We start from the raw sequence: 21,850 nt of genomic DNA on the forward strand, positions 1-21,850 counted from the left end.
CAGATACAGCGCGGAAACAGGCCTTTTCGGCCCACCAAGTCCACGCCGCCCAGCGATCCCCGCACACTAACACTATCCTACACACACTAGGGACAATTTTTACATTTACCCAGTCAATTAACCTACATATCTGTACGTCTTTGGAGTGTGGGAGGAAACCGAAGATCTCGGAGAAAACCCACGCAGGTCACGGGGAGAACGTACAAACTCCTTACAGTACAGCACCCGTAGTCAGGATCGAACCTGAGTCTCCGGCGCTGCATTCGCTGTAAAGCAGCAACTCTACCGCTGCGCTACCGTGCCGCCCCACAAACCGCTACTGTTTGTTCTATGTTCTATGGATGGATGGAGAGCAATGCCTGTAAATGTATCCTCCATCCTGACTTACAATAAGATAAAAGGATAGCCAGTGAGCTCAAATGCTCCTGGATTAAGTATGCACTGGAAAGAAGCCTAGCTTGGCAATAGGATTGCAAGGCCATCAACACTGGAAATTAGAGGGGAATATTTATTGCACAGGGCGTAAGACTGAAGCACAAAATAAAATTAATCTCATGCAACTGGAAGAGCAATTTCTTTCTGATCTTTTTTCCAGAATTTTGAATGCTTGCCCAAGCCAAGTGTTGACAGACAATACAGTCTGCTTGAAGAGGAGAACGAGAGCCCGGTCACTAACCGCGTTTCAGGTAGTGAAGATAGCTCAGTATTATATTGCACACATGATGCCCCAGCAATCCATCATTCAGGATACATTCTGGTGCTTGAACGAAGGCACAACTTTCAGCTGATTTGGTTACCTCATAAATTGCTGAACGACGTGGAGTGGAATGGTCCAGGACGGGCCGATCTCAAACAACAGGGCAGCAAGGGTTTATAGTTAGATGTCGAAGGCTTTGACTTTGATGTGGAAAAGTCCCATTTGGTGCAGGGGGTAAAGATGCAGGTGACTAGTGGAGAACAGAATGAACTTCCCTTGAGTCGAGCCACACTGCTGGAAGGGGGGCTGGGAACACTTGCATATCTCCAACTTTAGATAGTTCCTCTGTCCCTCCCGTCCCCTCCTCCTTCCCAGATCTCCCTCTATCTTCCTGTCTCCACCTATATCCTTTCTTTGTCCCGCCCCCCTGACATCAGTCTGAAGGAGGGTCTCGACCCGAAACGTCACCCATTCCTTCTCTCCCGAGATGCTGCCTGACCTGCTGAGTTACTCCAGCATTTTGTGAATAAATACCTTCGACTTGCATGTTCATGATGGATATTTGACCAAGAAAAGAAAGGTGATCAGAACATACCAAACAAAATGTTTCCAGAAACATTGGAAGTCAAGGAATGGTGAAATTAAACAGAAGGTTGCAAACTTTGACACTTTGCCAGTTGTGCTTTAGGTAGAATCTTATCAGTATGAAAGCAGACCTCTTGGCAGGCAGGTTTATACCTGCCACATGTCACCTCCCACCCTAACCCTATCAATTCCTTGCTGTTCATGGCTGTAACCAATTTCCCTGAAATGTGTGTCTCCTGTTTGTACCCATGTTGTAGCAGGATTCACATTTTAACCTCTCCGTAGGGAAAGACAGTTTTCCTGCCCTTCGTTTTAGATTTATCAGTGACTGCTTTTTGCACTCAGTCTTGGTGTTCCTCATAGTGAGTGATTCTCATTATTACTCTAAAAAAACTCTTCAGTCTTCCCAAGCAAGCCCTCAGCTCTGCAATCCTATCTTGAAAAGTCATTTTCCACACCTTTATCAGTAGCTGCATATCATTGTCCATTAATGCACCAGCAGTGTATACAACACTGTAGTTCTACTCAAACAAATTTTGGCTGCAACGTTTGACATATATCTTCAACTTACCTCAATGTAACTCCTCTAGAAATAGCTACAATGCTTTGTTTGCTTAATTTATGATTTTATTAACCAGTGCAGCTACGTTATTGATACAGGCTTTTCTGCTATTATGCGGTATTTGACTTCCTAAGATTCCTGGTATCGCAGCGTCATGTTATGAAGGCCATTTTGTCAATGGAGTAGTGTAGTTTCAGACTCATAATAACATCGTTATTTTTTCCCTGCAGGATTTTTTAAAAAAAAGGTATTTTCAATAGCAATAAGTTAATTTTTATTACTGCAAGCTAAAAATACTCAGCTGCATAATTACAATATATAAACAGTATCATTGCACAATTATCAATAGAACTGATTGCTTAGCAATTTCAGTGGCCAACTGTGGATTTATTATTTATTCGTGTCATCACACAACTGTTTGCCAATAGCGAGCAAACTTTAGTGCCACGTCGTTGGCCTCTGCAAGATCCTTTACAGTGCATGTGTCGTGTAGCATGTCACAGCTCAGGAGATGTTCCATAGTCTGGAGGCCCCATCCACACTTGCAGTCTGCCGGATCTTCAGTATATCCCCACTTCAGCATGTTGGATGTGCTCCTCCCCACGCCTGTCCACAGTCTGTTGAGACGGCGCCAGGTTATCCACGGTTGGTCGGAACCTGGTGGGAGTTTCTCAGAGGGATCGATTGCCATGTGGATAAAGTAGCACCTATGTTCCTGAGACAATAGTGTTTGATTACTGTGGGGCGTCCACATAGAAACCGGTATTTTTTCCCCCTAAACTGTTTAAATCACAGACAGTTTCTCTGCTTTACCATGTCCAAAATATCTTTTAAGTGTTCCCAATCAAAATCCTGTAATTTTCAATGCAGCCAGCATAATACAAATAGTTTCCCAAATTCATCACTAGAATTATATTCTAGTTAGAAAGACCTGTGTAGAACAAACCTACTTGTCTTCCTTGCTTCCTACCTTAATCTCTTATTTTAAATGGATCACGAGGCTCTTTGCAGTGCTACCAAAACGCTCGACCTTACACTTACTATGATATTGCACATAATTTTCATAATTAATCCTTCTGGCAATTTCTCACAACATTGCTCAGTATTAGTTACACAACGTAATTTGGTGTCATATAAAAGTTACCTCCAGTTATCTCAGTTCCATGTCTGGGAATTTCATTTATACGTTTATTCTTGTCTCTATCCACTCTCAGATTGCTCTTTGGCCACGTCTCTAATCTCCTACGCTAATAACAAACAAACTGCTGGAGGAACTCAGATAGCCAGGCAGCATCTGTATAACTTCATAACTGTAACACATATATTCACATATAGCCTCCTCACATGAATCACTATTGGACAATGCACACTAGTGCCTTCCTATACGCTATTGAGGGCGTGCAGCGTAGGTTTACTAGGTTAATTCCCGGAATGGCAGGACTATCATATGTTGAAAGACTGGAGTGACTAGGCTTGTATACACTAGAATTTAGAAGGATGAGAGGAGATCTTATCGAAACGTATAAGATTATTAAGGGGTTGGACACGTTAGAGGCAGGAAACACGTTCCCAATGTTGGGGGAGTCCAGAACAAGGGCCACAGTTTAAGAATAAGGGGTAGGCCATTTAGAACTGAGATGAGGAAAAACTTTTTCAGTCAGAGAGTTGTGAATCTGTGGAATTCTCTGCCTCAGAAGGCAGTGGAGGCCAATTCTCTGAATGCATTCAAGAGAGAGCTGGATAAAGCTCTTAAGGATAGCAGAGTCAGGAGGTATGGGGAGAAGGCAGGAACGGGGTACTGATTGAGAATGATCAGCCATGATCACATTGAATGGCGGTGCTGGCTCGAAGGGCCGAATGGCCTCCTCATGCACCTATTGTCTATTGTCTATTGTCATGCACAAAGACACTAATTGTGTTTTTTCTGATGTAGGGTTTGTGTGCAAGAAGGTTTTGTCTCATCATACTCAGCCTGTTGGAGGAGTTGCTGTGGTTGGGAGGGATCAAGGCTATGACACTGACTACCTGGTGAGTTTCCTCCCTACACCTCCTCTGTCACGAGGCGCAGACTGAACACTTGAGACTTGGAAGCTGCAAGGTGATGCTGGGGCCTGCCGATTCTGTGGGTGCTGTTCCAGAAGAGGGGTACTCATGCACATTATGATTTGACTGGATAACACTGTATCTCGGCAAACGTAACAGCATTTTGTACCACAGCTACATTTAAAGACATTCGGACAGGTACATAGATAAAAAAAGGTTTAGAGGGATATGGGCCAAAGGTAGGCAGATAGGACCAGCCTAGATGGGGCATCTTGGTCGGTTAGGGCAACTTGGGCCAAAAGGCCTGTTTCCGTGCTTTATGACTCTATAACATGACATTAATAACAAACTAAGCTAAACTGGCGGGTTAAAGTACACTATGCATCTTCATGCACTGGACGTGAGAGTCAGTCCTGGAACTGTGGAATGAGATTTATTGGGGCGGCTGATGACAGCGGCAATATTATGGTTCTTGATGATTCAGCTACCCAGTAGCCCCAAAGGAAAGGTCTGGATGTCACATTTGGTGAGATACTGACTTCACAACATTGGATTTGGAATCTGTCCTCTCTCTACTCGATAAGAGGTTCTGAAGAGAATAAAGACGCTGCAGTCTCAAGCAAACATGGACGAGGTGCATAAAACTGTCCCTGGTCACAGACAGTCAGCATTCATGCTACAACTAAGTCGGGAAAGGCCATGTGTTGTCACAGCCCAGATAATCGAATTGAGGCAGATTATTGAAGCTGAGGAGAGATGTGTATATATTTATTTCATATTTGCCCACCATCTGTGGTGGGGAATCCATAAGAAGAGCTAGGTTAGGTGACTCAGAGACAGCTTCACCAATGGCTTCAGCACAGTGGGTTCCTCTGTGAGTACGAGACGCTGGATGCACATCACCACAAAGGGATCTACATTAAAAAATATATATATATTTCAAAATATACTTTATTCGAGAAATAAATATGTACAAAACATGTTCTTCACAAAGTTCCATCTGACATTCTTTGAAGCTACTCCAACATCCAATACATACATTCAATACACCAATTACACAAAATTACCCCACACCCTTGCCACTCATATGGCCCACTGGCGTGGAATCCCTTCCTTTATTTGGAGGGGCGTCTCTCTCCACGACACCCTGCCCCCCATGTCCAGCAGCGGAAGGACCCTAGACTGTGGTCCTCCCCCACAGGGCCTTGGCGTTGGCTGCACCAAGCTTCAGTGCGTCCCTCAGCACGTACTCCTGCAGTCTGCAGTGGGCCAGTCGGCAACATTCCCCGATGGACAGTTCGCTCCGCTGGGAGGTCAACAAAGCTCGGGCAGACCAAAGAGCGTTTTTCACCGAGTTGATGACCTTCCAGCAGCACTCGATGTCAGTCTCTGAATGCGTCCCTGAGAACTGTCCATAAATCACAGAGACATCTGTGACGGAGCTGTTCAGAATAACTCGTGACAGGGACCCTCACAAAGGAATCTACATTAGGCTTGGCAGAACTTTATTTTCCAGTTAGCAATGAGCAAGACTGTTCACCATTTACTGCATATCATGGACCTTTGACACCTGTGTTGTTCCAGACTGAACACAATCACAATTGACTGAACTTCATGCTCATCTATCGAAAGCTTATGACCTTTCATTTTAAACACGTGAATTTGCTCTGTTAAAAATCAGTTAAAGCCCAGTGTGGAGGAAACCAATCATCTATCCCATCAGCTTTGTCCTTAAGAGAGTCCATTAGCATGGTGACATTTTCTCTTAACTCGTGCCTGGCCTGGCATATTTCTGTCTGATGGGACTTGCGGAAGTACCAATAAACTTCAGAATCCCGTATAAAAGCAAAGTTGTTAGTTTGACTTGCTGGCTCGACTGTTTGTTGTGTTTTGTCTTCATTCTGGCAGATCTCTGGTGGCTGGGACAGGCAGTTATGTGTGTGGGATCTGCAAGTGGGTGAGCTGCACAACACCTTCTGCAACACTGCGCCAGGCGAGAGTGGCGATGTACAGGAACTGGCCTGTGATGGTGCCATTTTAGATCTTGTCTACAGCCCAAAGCGGTGAGCCATTAGTCATTAGTCACGCTGAATACTCAGTCAGTTTTCCAAACAGCTGCCCCCAAGAAATCCCCCTGCGCCCAGTTAACCTGTGTGATTATGATACGGTACAATGCGATACGATACGATAGGACTTTATTTATCCCAGGAGGGAAATTGATCTGCCAACAGTCATAAAACACAAGATACATGAAACATGAAATTGAAGTAATAATAATAATAATACTACATTTAATTTATATAGCGCTTTTCAGGATACTCAAAGACGCTTTACAGAGCAAACAAAACATAAAAACAAACAAACAAACAAAAGATTTGTCCTGACGGAGAAGCGGCGAACAAACAGCGCCAGCGTCCTCTCACGTCAGGGTCCGGCAGTAGACAATAAAGAACACAAGACACACAATTACAATTTACACAAACAACCATCACAGTGATTGCTCCAGGCACATCCTCCCTGTGATGGAAGGCAAAGAAAAATCTTATCTCCTCCTCATTCTTCTCCCGTGGTGCCACGAGGCGATCGAGGCTCCCGACTTTTGAAACCCCCGCCGGGCGATGGAAAGTCCCAGGGCCGAGCCGAGAAGTGACGAGTGGAAAGGATTGGGGATGTGCAAAGACTGGGGAGGGAGGGGGAGGGGAGTCAGTCTACCCCACGACAGAAGGGGGAGGAGTTGTCCAGTTTGATAGCCACCGGGAAGAAGGATCTCCTGTGGCATTCTGTACTGCATCTTGGTGATTCTGAGGAACTTGGTAGTTCTTAGAAACTGCAGATGCTGGTTGACAACGAAGATAGATGCAAAAGGCTGGTACTCTGGCCTTTTGTGTTAACCTATGTGATTAGACACTTTGGTACACAGAAACATGGCACAATCACATTTGCCATTGTGGGCAGCACGGTGGCGCAGCGGTAGAGTTGCTACCTTACAGCACTTGCCAGGCTTACCTTACAGAGACCCAGGTTTAATCCCGACCATGTACGGAGTTTGTACGTTTTTGCCTATGACCTGCATGGGTTTTCTCAGAGATCTTCCGTTTCCACCCACACTCCAAAGAGGTACAAGTTTGGAGGTTAATTGGCTTGGTGTATGCGTAGAATGTCCCTAGTGTGTGTAGGATAGTGTTTATGGACAGGGCTTGCTGGTCGGGGCGGACTCGGTGGGCCGAAGTGCCTGTTTCTGCGCCGTATCTCTAAACTAAACTAAACTAAACACATTAACAAATATTCTCAAAGAATCATAACCCACAAGGCCATTAAGTAAACTCTGGGTACATTAAACAATTAGGAAGGCCAATGGTATATTGTTTTATTGATAAGTGCTTGAGTACAAGAGTAAAGAAATCCTTTTGCAATTGTAAATTATTATAATAATAATAATAATAATATATTTATTTTATATAGCGCCTTATCACATGCTCAAAGCGCTTTACAAATACAATTAACATAGAAACAAACAGACAAACTATCCTGACGGAAAAGCGGCGAATACTCAACGCCAGCGTCCTCTCACGTCAGGGTCCGGCAGCAGACATCAAAAAGCACAAGACACACAGATACAATTTTTTACACAAAACAGCCATCACAGTGATTGCTCCAGGCATACCCTCACTGTGATGGAAGGCAAAGTCTGCAATTGTGTTGGGCTTTGGTGAAGCTTCTTTGGAAGTTGTTTGAAAATGTATTCTCTCACAGGATGTGATGTCACAGGAAAGGTGGTGTATGTTCTCCATCCCTCAGACCCTTGGGTTGAGGAAATGGTTCAATATGACCATCTAAGGTGACTCTGGAGCCACCTACAGTCGATACTGAGTAAGGACAAAAGATGTCCTTCCTGAAGTACATCAGGAAAATCAATGTGTTGTTTTACAATAATCTGATGGTCTGCTTTTTGTTCATTTAGATTTAGATTTAGAGATACAGCGCGGAAACAGGCCCTTCGGCCCACCGAGTCTGCACCGCCCAGCGATCCCCGCACACTAACACTATCCTACACACACTAGGGACAATTTTTACATTTTACCCAGTCAATTAACCTACATACCTGTACGTCTTTGTAAGTAAATTCAAACGTCAATTGTTTGAATTTAACTTCCCAAACGGCCACGATGGAATGGAAACTCAGGTCTCCTGATCATTGGTGCAAAATTCTGCCATCTAGTCCAGCAATGTAATTCATACAGTCCTCGAGTCTAACAGCACAGAAGTAACCTTTTAGCCCAACTCAACCATGCCAAACAATATGCCCCATCTAAGTTAGTCCTATTTGCCACATTCTGCCCATATCTTTATTTCCCAGCCTTTCCCCTCCTTGAACCTGTCCAAATGCCTTTTAAATGTTGTTATTTTAAAGTCCTGGCAATGTTCTTGTAAAGCTTATTTGCAATCTTTCCAGCTTAATGGTATCTTTCCAGTAGCACAGTGACCAAAACTGAGCACAATACCTCAAGAGCCTCCTCACCAACATCTTGTACAACTGCTGCATTACATACCAACTTACATTCCCAATTTCTGGATTGATGAAGACCAACATGCCAAAGCCCTCCTTCACCACTCTGGCATCGCTACTTCTACCTCTGACACCACTTTCAGGGAACTATGTCCTTGTGCACCTAGATCCCTCTGCTCTACAAAACACCCTGGGACCCAGCTATTCACTGTGAATGTCCTGCCCCTAGTTTGACTTCCCAAAATGCAAGACCTCACACGTATCTGAATTAAACTCCAAAAATATTATATAGTACAGTCTGAAGAAGGGTCCCAACTCCAAAATGTCATCTGTTCATTCCTTCAATAAATGGCGATGGACCCGTTGAGTTCCTCCAACACTGTTTTTTTGCTCACGATTCCAGCATCTGGAGGATCTTTTGACTTCAAGCTTAGAAAGAGTAGCTTAGTTATTTAAGATTTTCTCTTTCAAGTTCTATATCCTGGTGGTGTGTGTGCTCATTCATTCAAAAGATTAGAGGCTGAAATCCAAGAGTCAAAAAGTTAGAAAATCAAAGAAACATACTGTTCAGCCGAGCTTGTTCATGCCGATCAGGTTCCCTACCTAAGCCAGTGCCATTGGCCTGCATAGGGCCCTCATTCTTATAAACCTTTCACCTGTACAAATGCCCTTTAAGCATTGCAACTGTGCCTGCCTCTACCACCTCCTCTTGCGGTTCCTTTTACATGCCCATCACCCTCTGTATGAAGAGGTTACATAGATACATAGCCAATAGGTGCAGGAGTAGGCCATTCGGTCCTTCGAACTAGCACCGCCATTCAATGTAAGAAAATAACTGCAGATGCTGGTACAAATCGAAGGTATTTATTCACAAAATGCTGGAGTAACTCAGCAGGTCAGACAGCATCTCAGGAGAGAAGAAATGGGCGACGTTTCGGGTCGAGACGTTATCCCTTGCAGTGCGTTCCAGGCTCACCACTCCATGTACAAAATCTAGCTCGTACATCTTCTTTAAGTTTTGCCTCTCCCACCTTAAAGCTGTGTCCTCCCTTCTCTGACTTTTCACCCTTGGAAAAGGTTTCTGACTGTCAAAAACAATCGTACAAGCATACGAACCAATACAATAAGTACCAATATCAATAAAAACCAATAAAAACTAATAAATAATAAATGGGTTTTGCACCTAAGATGCTGTATATTTTTAAAAAGTGCAAAGAAAGTGAAAATTACATCAAGTCAAGTATTTCCATTCACAGTTCTTATGGCCCAGGGAAAGAAACTGTTTTTAAGTCGGTTTGTTCTGGTCCTTTACTGTTTCAATTACCCTTCCAATAAATGTTCCATCACACTTGCTTTCGCTTCTCAACCTGTTCAGATCCTGATCCCAACCCCATTTCCCAGGGTTTACCCATTCCCCTCCTCCACTTATCCCTCTCACCATCCCATTCTCCAAAGGGTCAGGGATGGAGACTTTGACTCTATCAAAGTGGAGTTTTCAATGACAGGAAAAAATAAAAGAGGAAAATAATTTGGACATTTTACCAGGCTTGAAACTGGGCCAAGAAACCTTGTCCATTGTCTCGGCACTGGTTAAATCCCAGAGTATAAACAGTAGTAAACATTAATCTGGTTGCTAAGGATTCCAAGTCGCAGGTTGAGTTATGAGCAAACAAAAGATTAACAGTAATAGGATTCACATGACGGACTCCAATAACTAGGCAATGCTTGTCAAAAAGTAATAAAGGATTTAGTGTAAGCAATTTCACAGTGCATACACAAAACAATCGGTTTGAAAAAAAATACTCTTTAAGTTTAACACAGAGCAGTCTTTTTATTCTTCACTTACTGTGCAAGACTCCCAGCTCAGAAGCTACACTGGCTGAAGCTTTTGCAAATGAAGAAATGTGGAATTCTCTGCCTCAGAAGGCAGTGGAGGCCAATTCTCTGAATGCATTCAAGAGAGAGCTAGATAGAGTTCTTAAGGACAGCGGAGTCATGGGGTATGGGGAGAAGGCAGGAACGGGGTACTGATTGAGAATGATCAGCCATGATCACATTGAATGGCGGTGCTGGCTCGAAGGGCTGAATGGCCTCCTCCTGCACCTATTGTCGATTGTCTATTGATTCATTACCAGCCTTTCCTTCTCAACTTGTCCTATCCCCCCCACCTTTACCACAAGCACTCAGCGAGTCCATGTCCATAGCACAAGGCTGTCCAAATGGACAATTTCACTGTTTATACAACCAACAAATGATAGTCTTCAAAGAAAATTAAAAACCGATTTTGAGGATGCTACAATGACTAATTGTTGAATCTTTAGTTCTCAAAGATGCTGGGCATTTCTCCTCAACCTTGCTATCAACCCTGTCAAACCCTCCTGTGCGTTTAACTTGTCTCATTATTTACCTGACGTTGGTTGAGCAGAAATTTATTTTAGTTCAACACTGGGAGGTCACAAAACAGTGATTTTGCCCTTGTTCCTTGTGTGCCTATTATACCAAACTCCAGGCTCCGTGGCTGAATCTCAAGTTTGAGACCCTCCTTCATTTTGAAGTCGTTTTCCAGTCCAATACCTTCTCCTGCATTAAGAGTGGTTGCTTTTTCTGCATTGTCACCTGGGCCCACCTCCAGATCAAACCAACATCTGGCCTCTAGACTTCCTTTGCACTCCTGGCTAAAATACGCTGTTACTCTTTAAACCCAACCCAACAGCTCTTGTACCTTTGACTGGCCTTCGATAGGGGGAAGCCTTGCGCAGCTTTGCATGGTGGATTCTTCCTGTACAATGGCTTCATACTTGCTGCAAGTTCCTTAGAGTCATGAGGACAGAGATTTTCACCAGTTAATCAAGACTAGGAATGGACGTAACCTGAAACTAAAGCGCCTATGGAAATTCTTTCATCTCTATTGAGTCCATTGGGCTTGAGTGTTCCTAGTTCAACTGTACTGTAGGTTATGAAACATAGAAACATACAAAATAGGTGCAAGAGGAGCCAGCACCGCCATTCATTGTGATCATGGCTGATCATCCACAATCAGTAACCCGTGCCTGCCTTCTCCCCATATCCTTTGATTCCTCTACCCCCCAAGTGCTCTATCTAACTCTCTTTTAAATTCATCCAGTGAATTGGCCTCCACTGCCTTCTGTGGCAGAGAATCCCACAAATTCACAACTCTCTGGGTGAAAAAGTTTTTTCTCGTCTCAGTTTTAAAAGGCCTCCCCTTTATTCTTAGACTGTGGCCCCTGGTTCTAGACTCTCCCAGCATTGGGAACATTTTTCCTGCATCTAGCTTGTCCAGCCCTTTTATAATTTTATATGTTTCTATAAGATCACCTCATCCTTCTAAACTCCAGTGAATACAAGCCTAGTCTTTTCAATCCTTCCTCATATGACAGTCCCGCCATCCCAGGGATCAATCTCGTGAACCTACGCTGCACTGCCTCAATTACAAGGATGTCCTTCCTCAAATTAGGAGACCAAAACTGTACACAATACTCCAAATGTGGTCTTACCAGGGCTCTATACAAGTACAGAACCTCTTTACTCATAGTCATAGAGTCATAGAGTCCTACAGCACAGAAAGAGGCCCTTCGGCCCATCGTGTCCGTGCCGCCCGTTACCAAACACAGTCTCATTTTAATCCCATTTTCCCGCATTTGGACCGTAGCCCTGAATGTTTAGCATTTCAAGTGCCCATCCAAATGCCTCTTAAATGTTGTGAGTGTTCCCGCCTCCACCACCACCCCAGGCAGTGAGTTCCAGACTCCAACCACCCTCTGGGTGAAAATTTTATTTCTCACATCCCCCCGAAACCTCCCTCCCCTTACCCTGTATCTATGTCCCCTCGTTGTTGAACCTTCCACCAGTGGAAGAAGTTCTCCGCCATCTACCTTATCTATGCCCCTCATGATCTTGTACACCTCGATCATGTCCCCTCTCAGCCTTCTCTGCTCCAGGGAAAACAACCCCAGTCTGCTCAGTCTCTCCTCATAGCCGAGGCCCTTCATCCCTGGCAGCATCCTGGTGAATCTCCTCTGCACCCTATACTCCTATAGTGAAATCCTCTCGTTATGAAGGCCAACATGCCATTAGCTTTCTTCACTGCCTGCATTTTTACAGATACAAAACACAAGTAATTTATGTATGTACTTTAAATTTATTATCCTGTCTAATTTCCTGTTCATACTTCCTTGGTCACAGAGCAATCCCATTTCCCCACTCATTTTCCCTGTAACTATTGACAATTCCAGCAACTCATCTACACTGGGGATAATTTACAGTGACCAATTAACCTGCAAATCCCTAAATTTTTGGCATGTGTGAGAAAACTGGTGCATCTGGAGAAAATCCACATGGTCACAGGTAGAACATGGAAACTGGGGATTGTAGCTGTGCCTCTGAAGTTGTGAGGTGTCAGCTCAACCAGCTGTGCCAGTCTATCAGCATAGTTTGATAAATTTGCAACTACTGAGTTCATTAATTTTTCTCTGTCAATGAATTAATATCGAAACCTCCCTCACAAAGTAACCTGGCGGCACAGTGGTGCAGCGGTAGAGTTGCTGCCTTGCAGCACCAGAGACCCGGGTTCCATCCTGACTATGGGTGCTGCCTGTACGTTCGTTTGCACGTTCCCCCCGGTTTCCTCCCACACTCCAACTTTTACTTGGTAAAATTGTAAATTATCCTTGATGTGTGTAGGATAGTGTTAGTGTACGAGGATCGCAGGTCGGTGCGGACTCAGTGCTCTGAGGAGCCCGTTTACGTGCTGTATCCCTAAACTAAACTAAACTAAAGGTAACGTGATTTGTCCTTGTTTGTTTTTGTTCATTAGTTTAATTGGTAGCAATGAATAAAGCACATGTTAGCTGTTGGATTCATCCAGAACCCTTTACTGTTGGTTAGGAATGAGTTTGCCTACTCTTCGAGTGATGGGATGGTCTACATTCGCCACTTCAGCCCCATCACAAGTGAAATGAAACTCGTGAGCATTCTGCAGGGTCACGAGGCTGACATCACTGCCATTTTGTGGCATTCCCTCTTAAATAAGTGGATCAGTGGTTCAGAGGATGGGACTATCCGGATCTGGGTAAGTATCTCACAGGGAACCAGATGAAGAAACTGGCCTGGTTAAGACTAAAGTTAGAGACTGTAATTATATGTAAGCTTTCATAACCACCATAACCAGACCATCACGCAAACCAGCCTCCCTTCCATTGACTCCATTTATACCCCACGCTGCCTCGGCAAGGCCAGCAGCATAATCAATGACGAGTCGCACCCTGGCCACTCCCTCTTCTCCCCTCTCCCATCGGGCAAAAGGTACAGAAGTGTGAAAATGCACACCTCCAGATTCAGGGACAGTTTCTTCCCAGCTGTTATCAGGCAACTGAATCATCCTACCGCAACCAGAGAGCAGTGTTGAACTACTATCAACCTCATTGGTGACCCTCAGACTATCCTTGATCGGACTTTGCTGGCTTTATCTTGCACTAAACGTTATTCCCTTATCACGTATCTATATACAGTAATGGCTCGATTGTAATCATGTATTGTCTTTCTGCTGACTGGTTAGCACGCAACAAAAGCTTTTCACTGTACCTCGGTACACGTGACAATAAACGAAACTGAACTGAACTGATCTGAATTGAATGTTTTACAAAGCATTTTGCACCCAATGATGTACATTAGAACAGTAATTGGCATTCTATAGAAAACATGAACAAATCGCACACAGCTGGGTCCACAAACGTCACGGGGGACCGGTCAGATTGGCAGTAGCAGTAAAGAAATGAACAGCCTTGCCATTTCCAATCTGCACTACTTCAGTTCAGTCTAGTTTACTGTCACGTGTACCGAGGTACAGTACTTTAACATCCACCCCATGCAAGAGACTGCGATGGAGTAGCATTCCCTGCATTACACCGCAGAGGTACTGCAGTGGTGTCAGATAAGGGTTAGACACAGGAACGGAGGTCAAAAGCACAGTCGTCTGATTTAGCCTGACACACGACAATGAGTGGATATGTACAATACATTAATAGGCAATCTATATGGGGTTCATAAGGGGCCACCACGAAATGCAGGTGTACGGAACTGCAGTAGTGCGAGAATCATCCTCAAGGTTGCAAGGTCAGTTTATTGTCACGTGTACCAATTAAGGTACAGTGAAATCCAAATGGCCAGACAGCCATACTAAAACAAAGCAACAAGACACACAACGACATAAAAGTTAACATAAACATCCACCACAGTGGATTCCCCACGTTCCTCACTGTGATGGAAGGCAATAAAGTCCAATCTCTCTTCCTCTTTTATTCTCCCATGGTCGGGGCAATCGAACCATCTGCAGTCGGGGCGATCGAAGCCTCTGCGTTGGGGCGGTCAATATTCCCGTGTCGGGATGGTTGAAGTCTCTGTGTCGGGGTGGTCAATGTTCCCGCGTCGGGACGGTTGAAGTCTCTGTGTCGGGGCGGTTGAAGTCTCTGTGTCGGGGCGGTTGCAGTCTCCGTGTCGGGGTGGTCGATGTCTCTGTGTCGGGGCGGTCAATGTTCCCATGTCGGGGCGGTTGAAGTCTCTGTGTCGGGGCGGTCATTGTTCCCATGTCGGGGCGGTTGAAGTCTCTGTGTCGGCGTGGTCAATGTTCCCATGTCGGGGCGGTTGAAGTCTCTGTGTCGGCGTGGTCAATGTTCCCATGTCCGGACGGTTGAAGTCTCTGTGTCGGGGCGGTTGAAGTCTCCGTGTCGGGGCGGTTGAAGTGTGTGTGTCGGGGCAGTCAATGTTCCCATGTCGGGGCGGTTGAAGTCTCTGTGTCGGGGCGGTCAATGTCTCCGAGTCGGGGCGGTCGAAGCTCCTGTGGCTCGGGGGTTCCTGGGCAACTGCTAAAGAATATTGAACCATCCTAGTGTTTCTTGACATTATTGGACTGTCTATTTGTAACAGAGTGAAGCTGGATCGCAATGTGAGCAGATACTGGTCACGCATGAAGCAGTTAATTGCCTTTGCACCGATCAGCACAATGGCTGCATTTTAGCTGGGCTTCAGAAAAGCATGAGGTAAGGCTTGCCCGTGAGTGGTCACGTGACTTGTGAAGTTTGGGCTGGTGGGGGTGTTGTCCGGCACGGAAAATCAGACCGTGAATAGCTTATGGGCTTTGCAAATGTTTGCAGTACAGTAGGAAGGAACTGCAGATGCTGGTTTAAACCTAAGATAGACCCAAAATGCTGGAGTAACTCAGCGGGACAGGCAGCGTCTCTAGAGAGAAAGAATGGGTGATATTTTGGGTCGAGACCCTTCTTCATTCTTCATGAATCGTCATTCATTCTTCTCTCCAGAGATTCTGCCTGTCCCGCTGAGTTACTCCAGCATTTTGAGTCTATTTGCAGAACAGTAGATGTGGTTAAAGGCAAGCAGCAGAGGGAGATGTGGAGGGTTTGAGCTGATCTTTTTTTCTTGAAATTACATTCTATAAAGTGAGAATCGGGTGAGGAATGGTTAATTTCCAGCTCCACAAGGCCATGAAGCAAAGTTTACTCTGCATTCCTGTGTTAACATTGCTTCTTGGTCGGAGGATGTTTGAGATTCTCACTGTTGATTTTGAATCTCTCCCTCGTCTCACCCCTCTCTTCTTCCAGGCTTATCGGCCTGTGGAAATGTTTCTCCATTTCTCGCTGGTTACATATTTCTGATTTTTATCTTTCCACGATTCTTGGCAATTCCTTTATCTGGGACCCAAGTGTTTTCGTTTGGCAGGGGCAGTGTATTTGTTCATCCAGACGACTATGGGTCGAGTTCTGAAGTCACATCTAGGCCAGACTAAGTAAGAATGACAGACATCAGTGAATCAGATGGATTTTCACACGACGTTCATTGTCTTTCTTACCACTGCACAACCTTCAGTAAAGGTGCAAATCAAAGACATTTTCTTGCAGATGGACCCAAAATGGTGGCGTAACTCAGCGGGTCAGGCAGCACCTCTAGAGAAAAAGGATTGGCGATGTTTCAGGTCGGGACCCTTCTTCAGACTCGGATCTGAAGAAGGTTCCTGAGAAAAAATGTCACCCAAAAAGGCGGCTGAGTTTGTCAGACCCAGCACTTTGTGTCTATCTTTGGTATAAACCAGCATGGGCAGCTCTTTGTTTCTACCTCTTCTTGTAGATTGGAATGAAAGCTTATTAAAGACATGTACTTGTGGGGGTTTTTTCATGCATGCTATTTAAATTAACTTTGTTAAATGTTTCTTTAATATTTCATCAGTGTTTATGACCCTGAGACACTTATGCAAGTGCAGAGAAATACTGGACACACAGATTCAATCCGTTCCATCGTCCACATCCCTGAGAGGAGCCAGGTAACAAAGACCCTTCAGCACCAGTACTACCAGTCTCGCTTCTGGAGCATCTTCTGCTCATCAATGGGTTACATGAATGTTGGGGAATTAAGTGCCTTTTTTTCTTTTAGAAGCACGTAACACTTTCAGGGAGGGAGGGGAGGGAGGGGAGGGAGGGGACGGGGAGGGAGGTGGGGAGAGGGGGGGAGGTGGTGAGGGAGAGGGTGGGGTGGGGGAGAGGGGAGGGGGGAGTGGGGGGAGTGGGGGGAGGAGAGGGTGCTGCACCGATGCAGGAGTGGTTTGGGCCCAACGGGTCCAATTGGTCCATTATATTATTAAATGACTGCAAGTTAGGTAACAATGGTGGAGTACGTGGATGAGGGAACTGCAGATGCTGGTTTATACCGATGATAGACACAAAGTGCTGGAGTAACTCAGCGGTTCAGGCAGAATCTCTGGAGAAAAATGGGTGACTTATCAGGTGATGTATCTGGTGTACAATTATGAGAGGCATAAGAAGGGTCTCGACCCGAAACGTCACCCATTCCTTCTCTCCCGAGACGCTGCCTGTCCCGCTGAGTTACTCCAGCATTTTGTGTCACCTTCGATTTTAACCAGCATCTGCAGTTTTTTTCCCTAGACAGTCAGAACCTCTTTTGCCAGCGTAGAAATGGTAAAGACTAGGAAGCGTTAAGGTCAGAGGGGATAGTTTAAAGGAGATGTTGTGGCAAGATTTTTGACATAGAGTGCTAGGTACCTGGAATACACTGTCACGGGTGGTGGTGGAAGCAGATAGAATAGGGGCTTGTCGATGGATACATGTATATACAGGGAATGGAGGAAAATGGATCAAATGAAAAAGAGATTCGTTTAACTGGGGAACATGTTTGGCACTGTCATGGTGGGCCAGAGACCGTTCCTGTGCTAAACTCTGCCATGTTCTAATTACAAGTGATTTTAGCAGTAGCTCGGAATAAAATGTTTTCCAGTGGCAGTGGCTATTGCACAGAGTTAGTATAGTTGGTATAAATTTAAAGAGAAGGTCAAATTGTTCTGATCTGGAATACAGTGCGCCACAGTGTGCTGGAACCAAATGTAAACATAACTTTCAACTTTCAAAAGAACATCACTGTCGGGTAGACACAGAGTGCTGGAGTAACTCAGCGGGTCAGGCAGCATCTCCGGAGAGAAGGAATGGGTGACCTTTGATTTTAACCAGCATGTGCAGTTGTTTTCCTATCTGTGTAGGGTATATTGGTAAAAGAGGTCAGAGAAGTCTCGACCTGAAACGTCACCCATTCCTTCTCTCCTGAGATGCTGCCTGACCTGCTTTTTATTAGATTTAGATTTAGAGATACAGCGCGGAAACAGGCCCTTCGGCCCACCAAGTCCGTGCCGCCCAGCGATCCCCGCACATTAACACTATCCTACACACACTAGGGACAAGTTTTACATTTACACAGTCAATTAACCTACATACCTGTACGTCTTTGGAGGAAACCGAAGATCTCGGAGAAAACCCACGCAGGTCACGGGGAGAACGTACAAACACCGTACAGACGGCGCCCGTAGTCAGGATCGAACCTGAGTCTCCGGCGCTGCATTCGCTGTAAGGCAGCAACTCTACCGCTGCGCCACCGTGCCGCCCTTAGTTACTGCTGAGTTACTCCAGCATTTTGTGAATAAAGAAGTCAGTGTGTAATTTTGAAAGTTGTTTCAATGAGTCAGCATGCTTGAAGGCAATGCATTCCACTTGCATTTTTATTCTTTTGGCAATTATCATAAATCTGACTCATTTAATTAATGACCCAGTTGGCATTTCTTCCAATTATTAAAATGGTTTGTAATTTTGTGCACATCTCGGAAATCTCTGTTCCAATTAACCTGGTGTTGTGCTCATGTTCCAGTATGTTACTGCTTCCTGGGACTGCACGGTGCGAGTCTGGAACGCTTACATCAAATTACCTCCAAAGAACAAAGAAACGAGGAAAAGTACAAACAGTGCAACAAGCTGAGAGGAAATATCACCAGGGCCGCAATCCCCTTAGTGATGATCTCACTTTGAAATTGATTTAACTTGTTACAAATCCATTGAGATGAGAAACTGTTTACCATCATTTACATATTTAGCTGCACCATTGCCATGATTACTGGCCCATGGAACAGAATGTGAGTGGACATTCTCTGACGAAAGGTTCACCTCCTGATTCGACAAATCTTCTGTGTCTGCTATTAAATGCAAGTTAGATGTCTGAAGGCATGGCCTCCACTTGCCTAGATGGTTCAGTTGGGACAATGGGACCACCACCCATGGTGGTGTTGAGCTACTGCCGCATAGTGCCAGACACCCGGGTTTCATCTTGACTACAGGTGCTGTCTGTACGGAGTTTGTACGTTCTCCCTGTGACCTGCATGGGTTTTCTCCGAGATCTTCGGTTTCCTCCCACACTCCAAAGACGTACAGGTTTGTAGGTTAATTGGCCTGGTACAAATGTAAATTGTCCATGGGATAGTGTTAGAATGCGGGAATCGCTGATCAGTGTGGACATGGTGGGCCGAAGGGCCTGTTTCCATGCTGTATCTCTAAACTAAACCCTCCGCAACAATGCAACTTGAATGATCAGTCACCTTCATTGATCTTAGATAACCATTTTCTCCTCCACTGACGCACCATTTTTGGCAAGATTACTACCTGCTGGAAGCAATGAACCCAGTTACCAAGGATTCTTTGACAGCACCTTGTACGCCAATGAACTTTATCACCTACTAGGTCGTACAAAAGGAATATGGAAATACCAGCCTGTTCCAAGCTGTCCTCCCATTCACATGACACTCTGAGCTGGTCACAGATACTCATTAATCGATCAACGTCCTGGAAACCCTAATCAATAGCCTTGTGAGTCCGTGATAGTCAAACAAACTGCTCCACTTTATTTTTTAAAAGGCTGTCAAGGTGGGTTGAGTTTGTTAACGATATAATTAACAAGGATAGCACCTGTCAAGAATAAACTTTTAAAAATTTAATTAAAAAGCCCTCTGCGGTATTGATGAAAAACAGTAAAAAGAACATTGCATACTTTTGCAGAATGCTGTTGTTTCTATTATCTTCAGTAATTCCCATTTGCGCTGGTCAGTTCTTGCAATACCTTAGCTCTGTTAGTTCCAAAATCTGTCCGAACTAGCAGCAATAATGTCAGATTATCCATTCCCACAAGACCCAGAGAGTTGTGAATCTGTGGAATTCTCTGCCACAGAAGGCAGTGGAGGCCAATTCACTGGATGTATTCAAGAGCAAGTTAGATTTAGCTTAGGGCTAATGGAATCAAGGGATATGGGGAAAAAGCAGGAACGGGGTACTGATTTTGGATGATCAGCTATGATCATATTGACTCGAAGAACCTACCACTGCACCTATTTTCTATGTTTCTAAGACGCAAAAAGACAGCAAATGTGCATTAAACTAAAGGGCCTGTCCCACTTAGGCGATTTTTTTGGCGACTGTCAAAGTCGTAGCAGATCGCCGAAATTTTCTTTTTCCCGACGACAATGACCACGACAATGCCGAGTCAGGTCGCGATTACACCGTCTTTGTAAACATCGCGAAATTCCCACGCTGTCAATGCTTCTCCGGCGTCCTAAGTTTCGCTGAAATCACTGACAAGTCGGTAAGTACTTGAGAGTTTTGAACTATAACATCTTGTATGGGTTACTTGAAAACCAAGCTTCACTGTAACAAGGAATAAACCAGATTTACTTCCAGTTTACTAATAGCTGTATTAAAAAATATATATATAAAAGTGGTTAAGTGGATTTTTGTGAAAAGTGTGTGGGCATTCTTTGAAAATGTACGGAAGATGTATATCTGCTTTCTGGGATGCATATCTGGGTTGGGAGCCCACTTTAAATGTAATCGCTGATGGCCATAAACATCACAAAAATTCCCACGCTTACCTGACCGTCAAACTGTCGCCTCCAATCTACCTGTCAAATGTCCTGACGGTAAATAAATTGGTTAAACACAAGCATTTTATGGTATTTTGAAATGACTTTACTTATTTTAGTATAATGTGCTTCTAAATACATCTAAGAGAACCTAGCAAACCTGGGGACAGCGTGCGACAGAGCCCGCAATAAGCAACGATACCTGGCGACAAGCCAGCTGTCGCCGAGAAATTTCGCTCCGGATGATTTCTCAGCGACGCGCTGAGATCCACTATGATTCTTGGAAGACTCCTCACGATCATGCCCGTGACACCCGGCGAACTGTCGGCGACAGCCTAGTCACCGGCAGTCGCCTTAAAATCACCTAAAGTGGGACAGGCCCTTAATTAATTTTACTCTAATCTTCTTTCAAGCTGCGACACCCATCTCTGCTGCAACTGAACTATTCCCAAGAAAGCTGATCCTTTATTAGATAAACGTTGATGTAAGGTCTAGGACTCCCACGAGCTCTAGGATTGATCTCATCAGGCCCTGGGGATTTATCAACCTAATGCTCTTAAAGAGTCCCAACACTTCCTCCATCTTAATCTCAAACTGGCCTTGCATCACCTCCAACCACATCTAATGTATCCGTTGTTGAAGGTGTGGATTCATACATCGGTGAGACTGAACGTAGACTGGGTGATCGTTCTGCTGAACACCTTCGCTCAGTCTGCCTGGACCTACCTGATCTTCAGGTTGCCAAACACTTTAATTCCCCTTTCCATTCCCACACTGACCTTTATGTCCTGGGCCTCCTCCATTGTTAAAGTGAGGCCCAACGCAAATTGGAGGAACAGCACCTCATATTTTGCTTGGTCAGCTTACACCCCAGCGGTATTAATATTGATTTATCTAACTTCGTAACCTTTGCATCCCCTCTCTCTCCATCCCTCCCCCACCCAAGTCGTACCAGTTTAAAGTCGTCCTGTTGAGTCTCATTGTCTGTAACTAGTTTTCACCTAGCCCACAGCTAACAATGCCCTGTTTCCTTTATCATCGTCACTTTTTTACATATCTTCCATTCACTTGTTCTACATCTCTCTTTATCGCCATCTATATCTCTCGTTTCCCTTTCTCCTGACTCTCAGTCTGAAGAAGGGTCTCGACCCAAAATGTCACCTATTCCTTTTCTCCGGAGATGCT

The 21,850-nt window shown here is 44.7% G+C and overlaps 1 protein-coding gene across 1 annotated transcript in view; it reads left to right on the plus strand.

Moving 5' to 3' along the window:
* Positions 1 to 20,675, plus strand: part of LOC144599959 (cell division cycle protein 20 homolog) — a 37,820-nt gene extending 17,145 nt beyond the window's left edge. Inside the window, exons 6-12 of the mRNA XM_078411239.1 lie at positions 596 to 686; positions 3,778 to 3,872; positions 5,796 to 5,950; positions 13,300 to 13,483; positions 15,337 to 15,449; positions 16,651 to 16,744; positions 18,631 to 20,675. Coding sequence (XP_078267365.1) covers positions 596 to 686; positions 3,778 to 3,872; positions 5,796 to 5,950; positions 13,300 to 13,483; positions 15,337 to 15,449; positions 16,651 to 16,744; positions 18,631 to 18,738 — 840 coding nt within the window. The 3' untranslated portion in view covers positions 18,739 to 20,675. The remainder of the gene's footprint in view (positions 1 to 595; positions 687 to 3,777; positions 3,873 to 5,795; positions 5,951 to 13,299; positions 13,484 to 15,336; positions 15,450 to 16,650; positions 16,745 to 18,630) is intronic.
* The last annotated feature ends 1,175 nt before the right edge of the window (positions 20,676 to 21,850 follow it).

The sequence above is a fragment of the Rhinoraja longicauda genome, chromosome 14 (genome assembly GCF_053455715.1).
Source record: "Rhinoraja longicauda isolate Sanriku21f chromosome 14, sRhiLon1.1, whole genome shotgun sequence".
NCBI classification, from domain to species: Eukaryota; Metazoa; Chordata; class Chondrichthyes; order Rajiformes; family Arhynchobatidae; genus Rhinoraja; species Rhinoraja longicauda.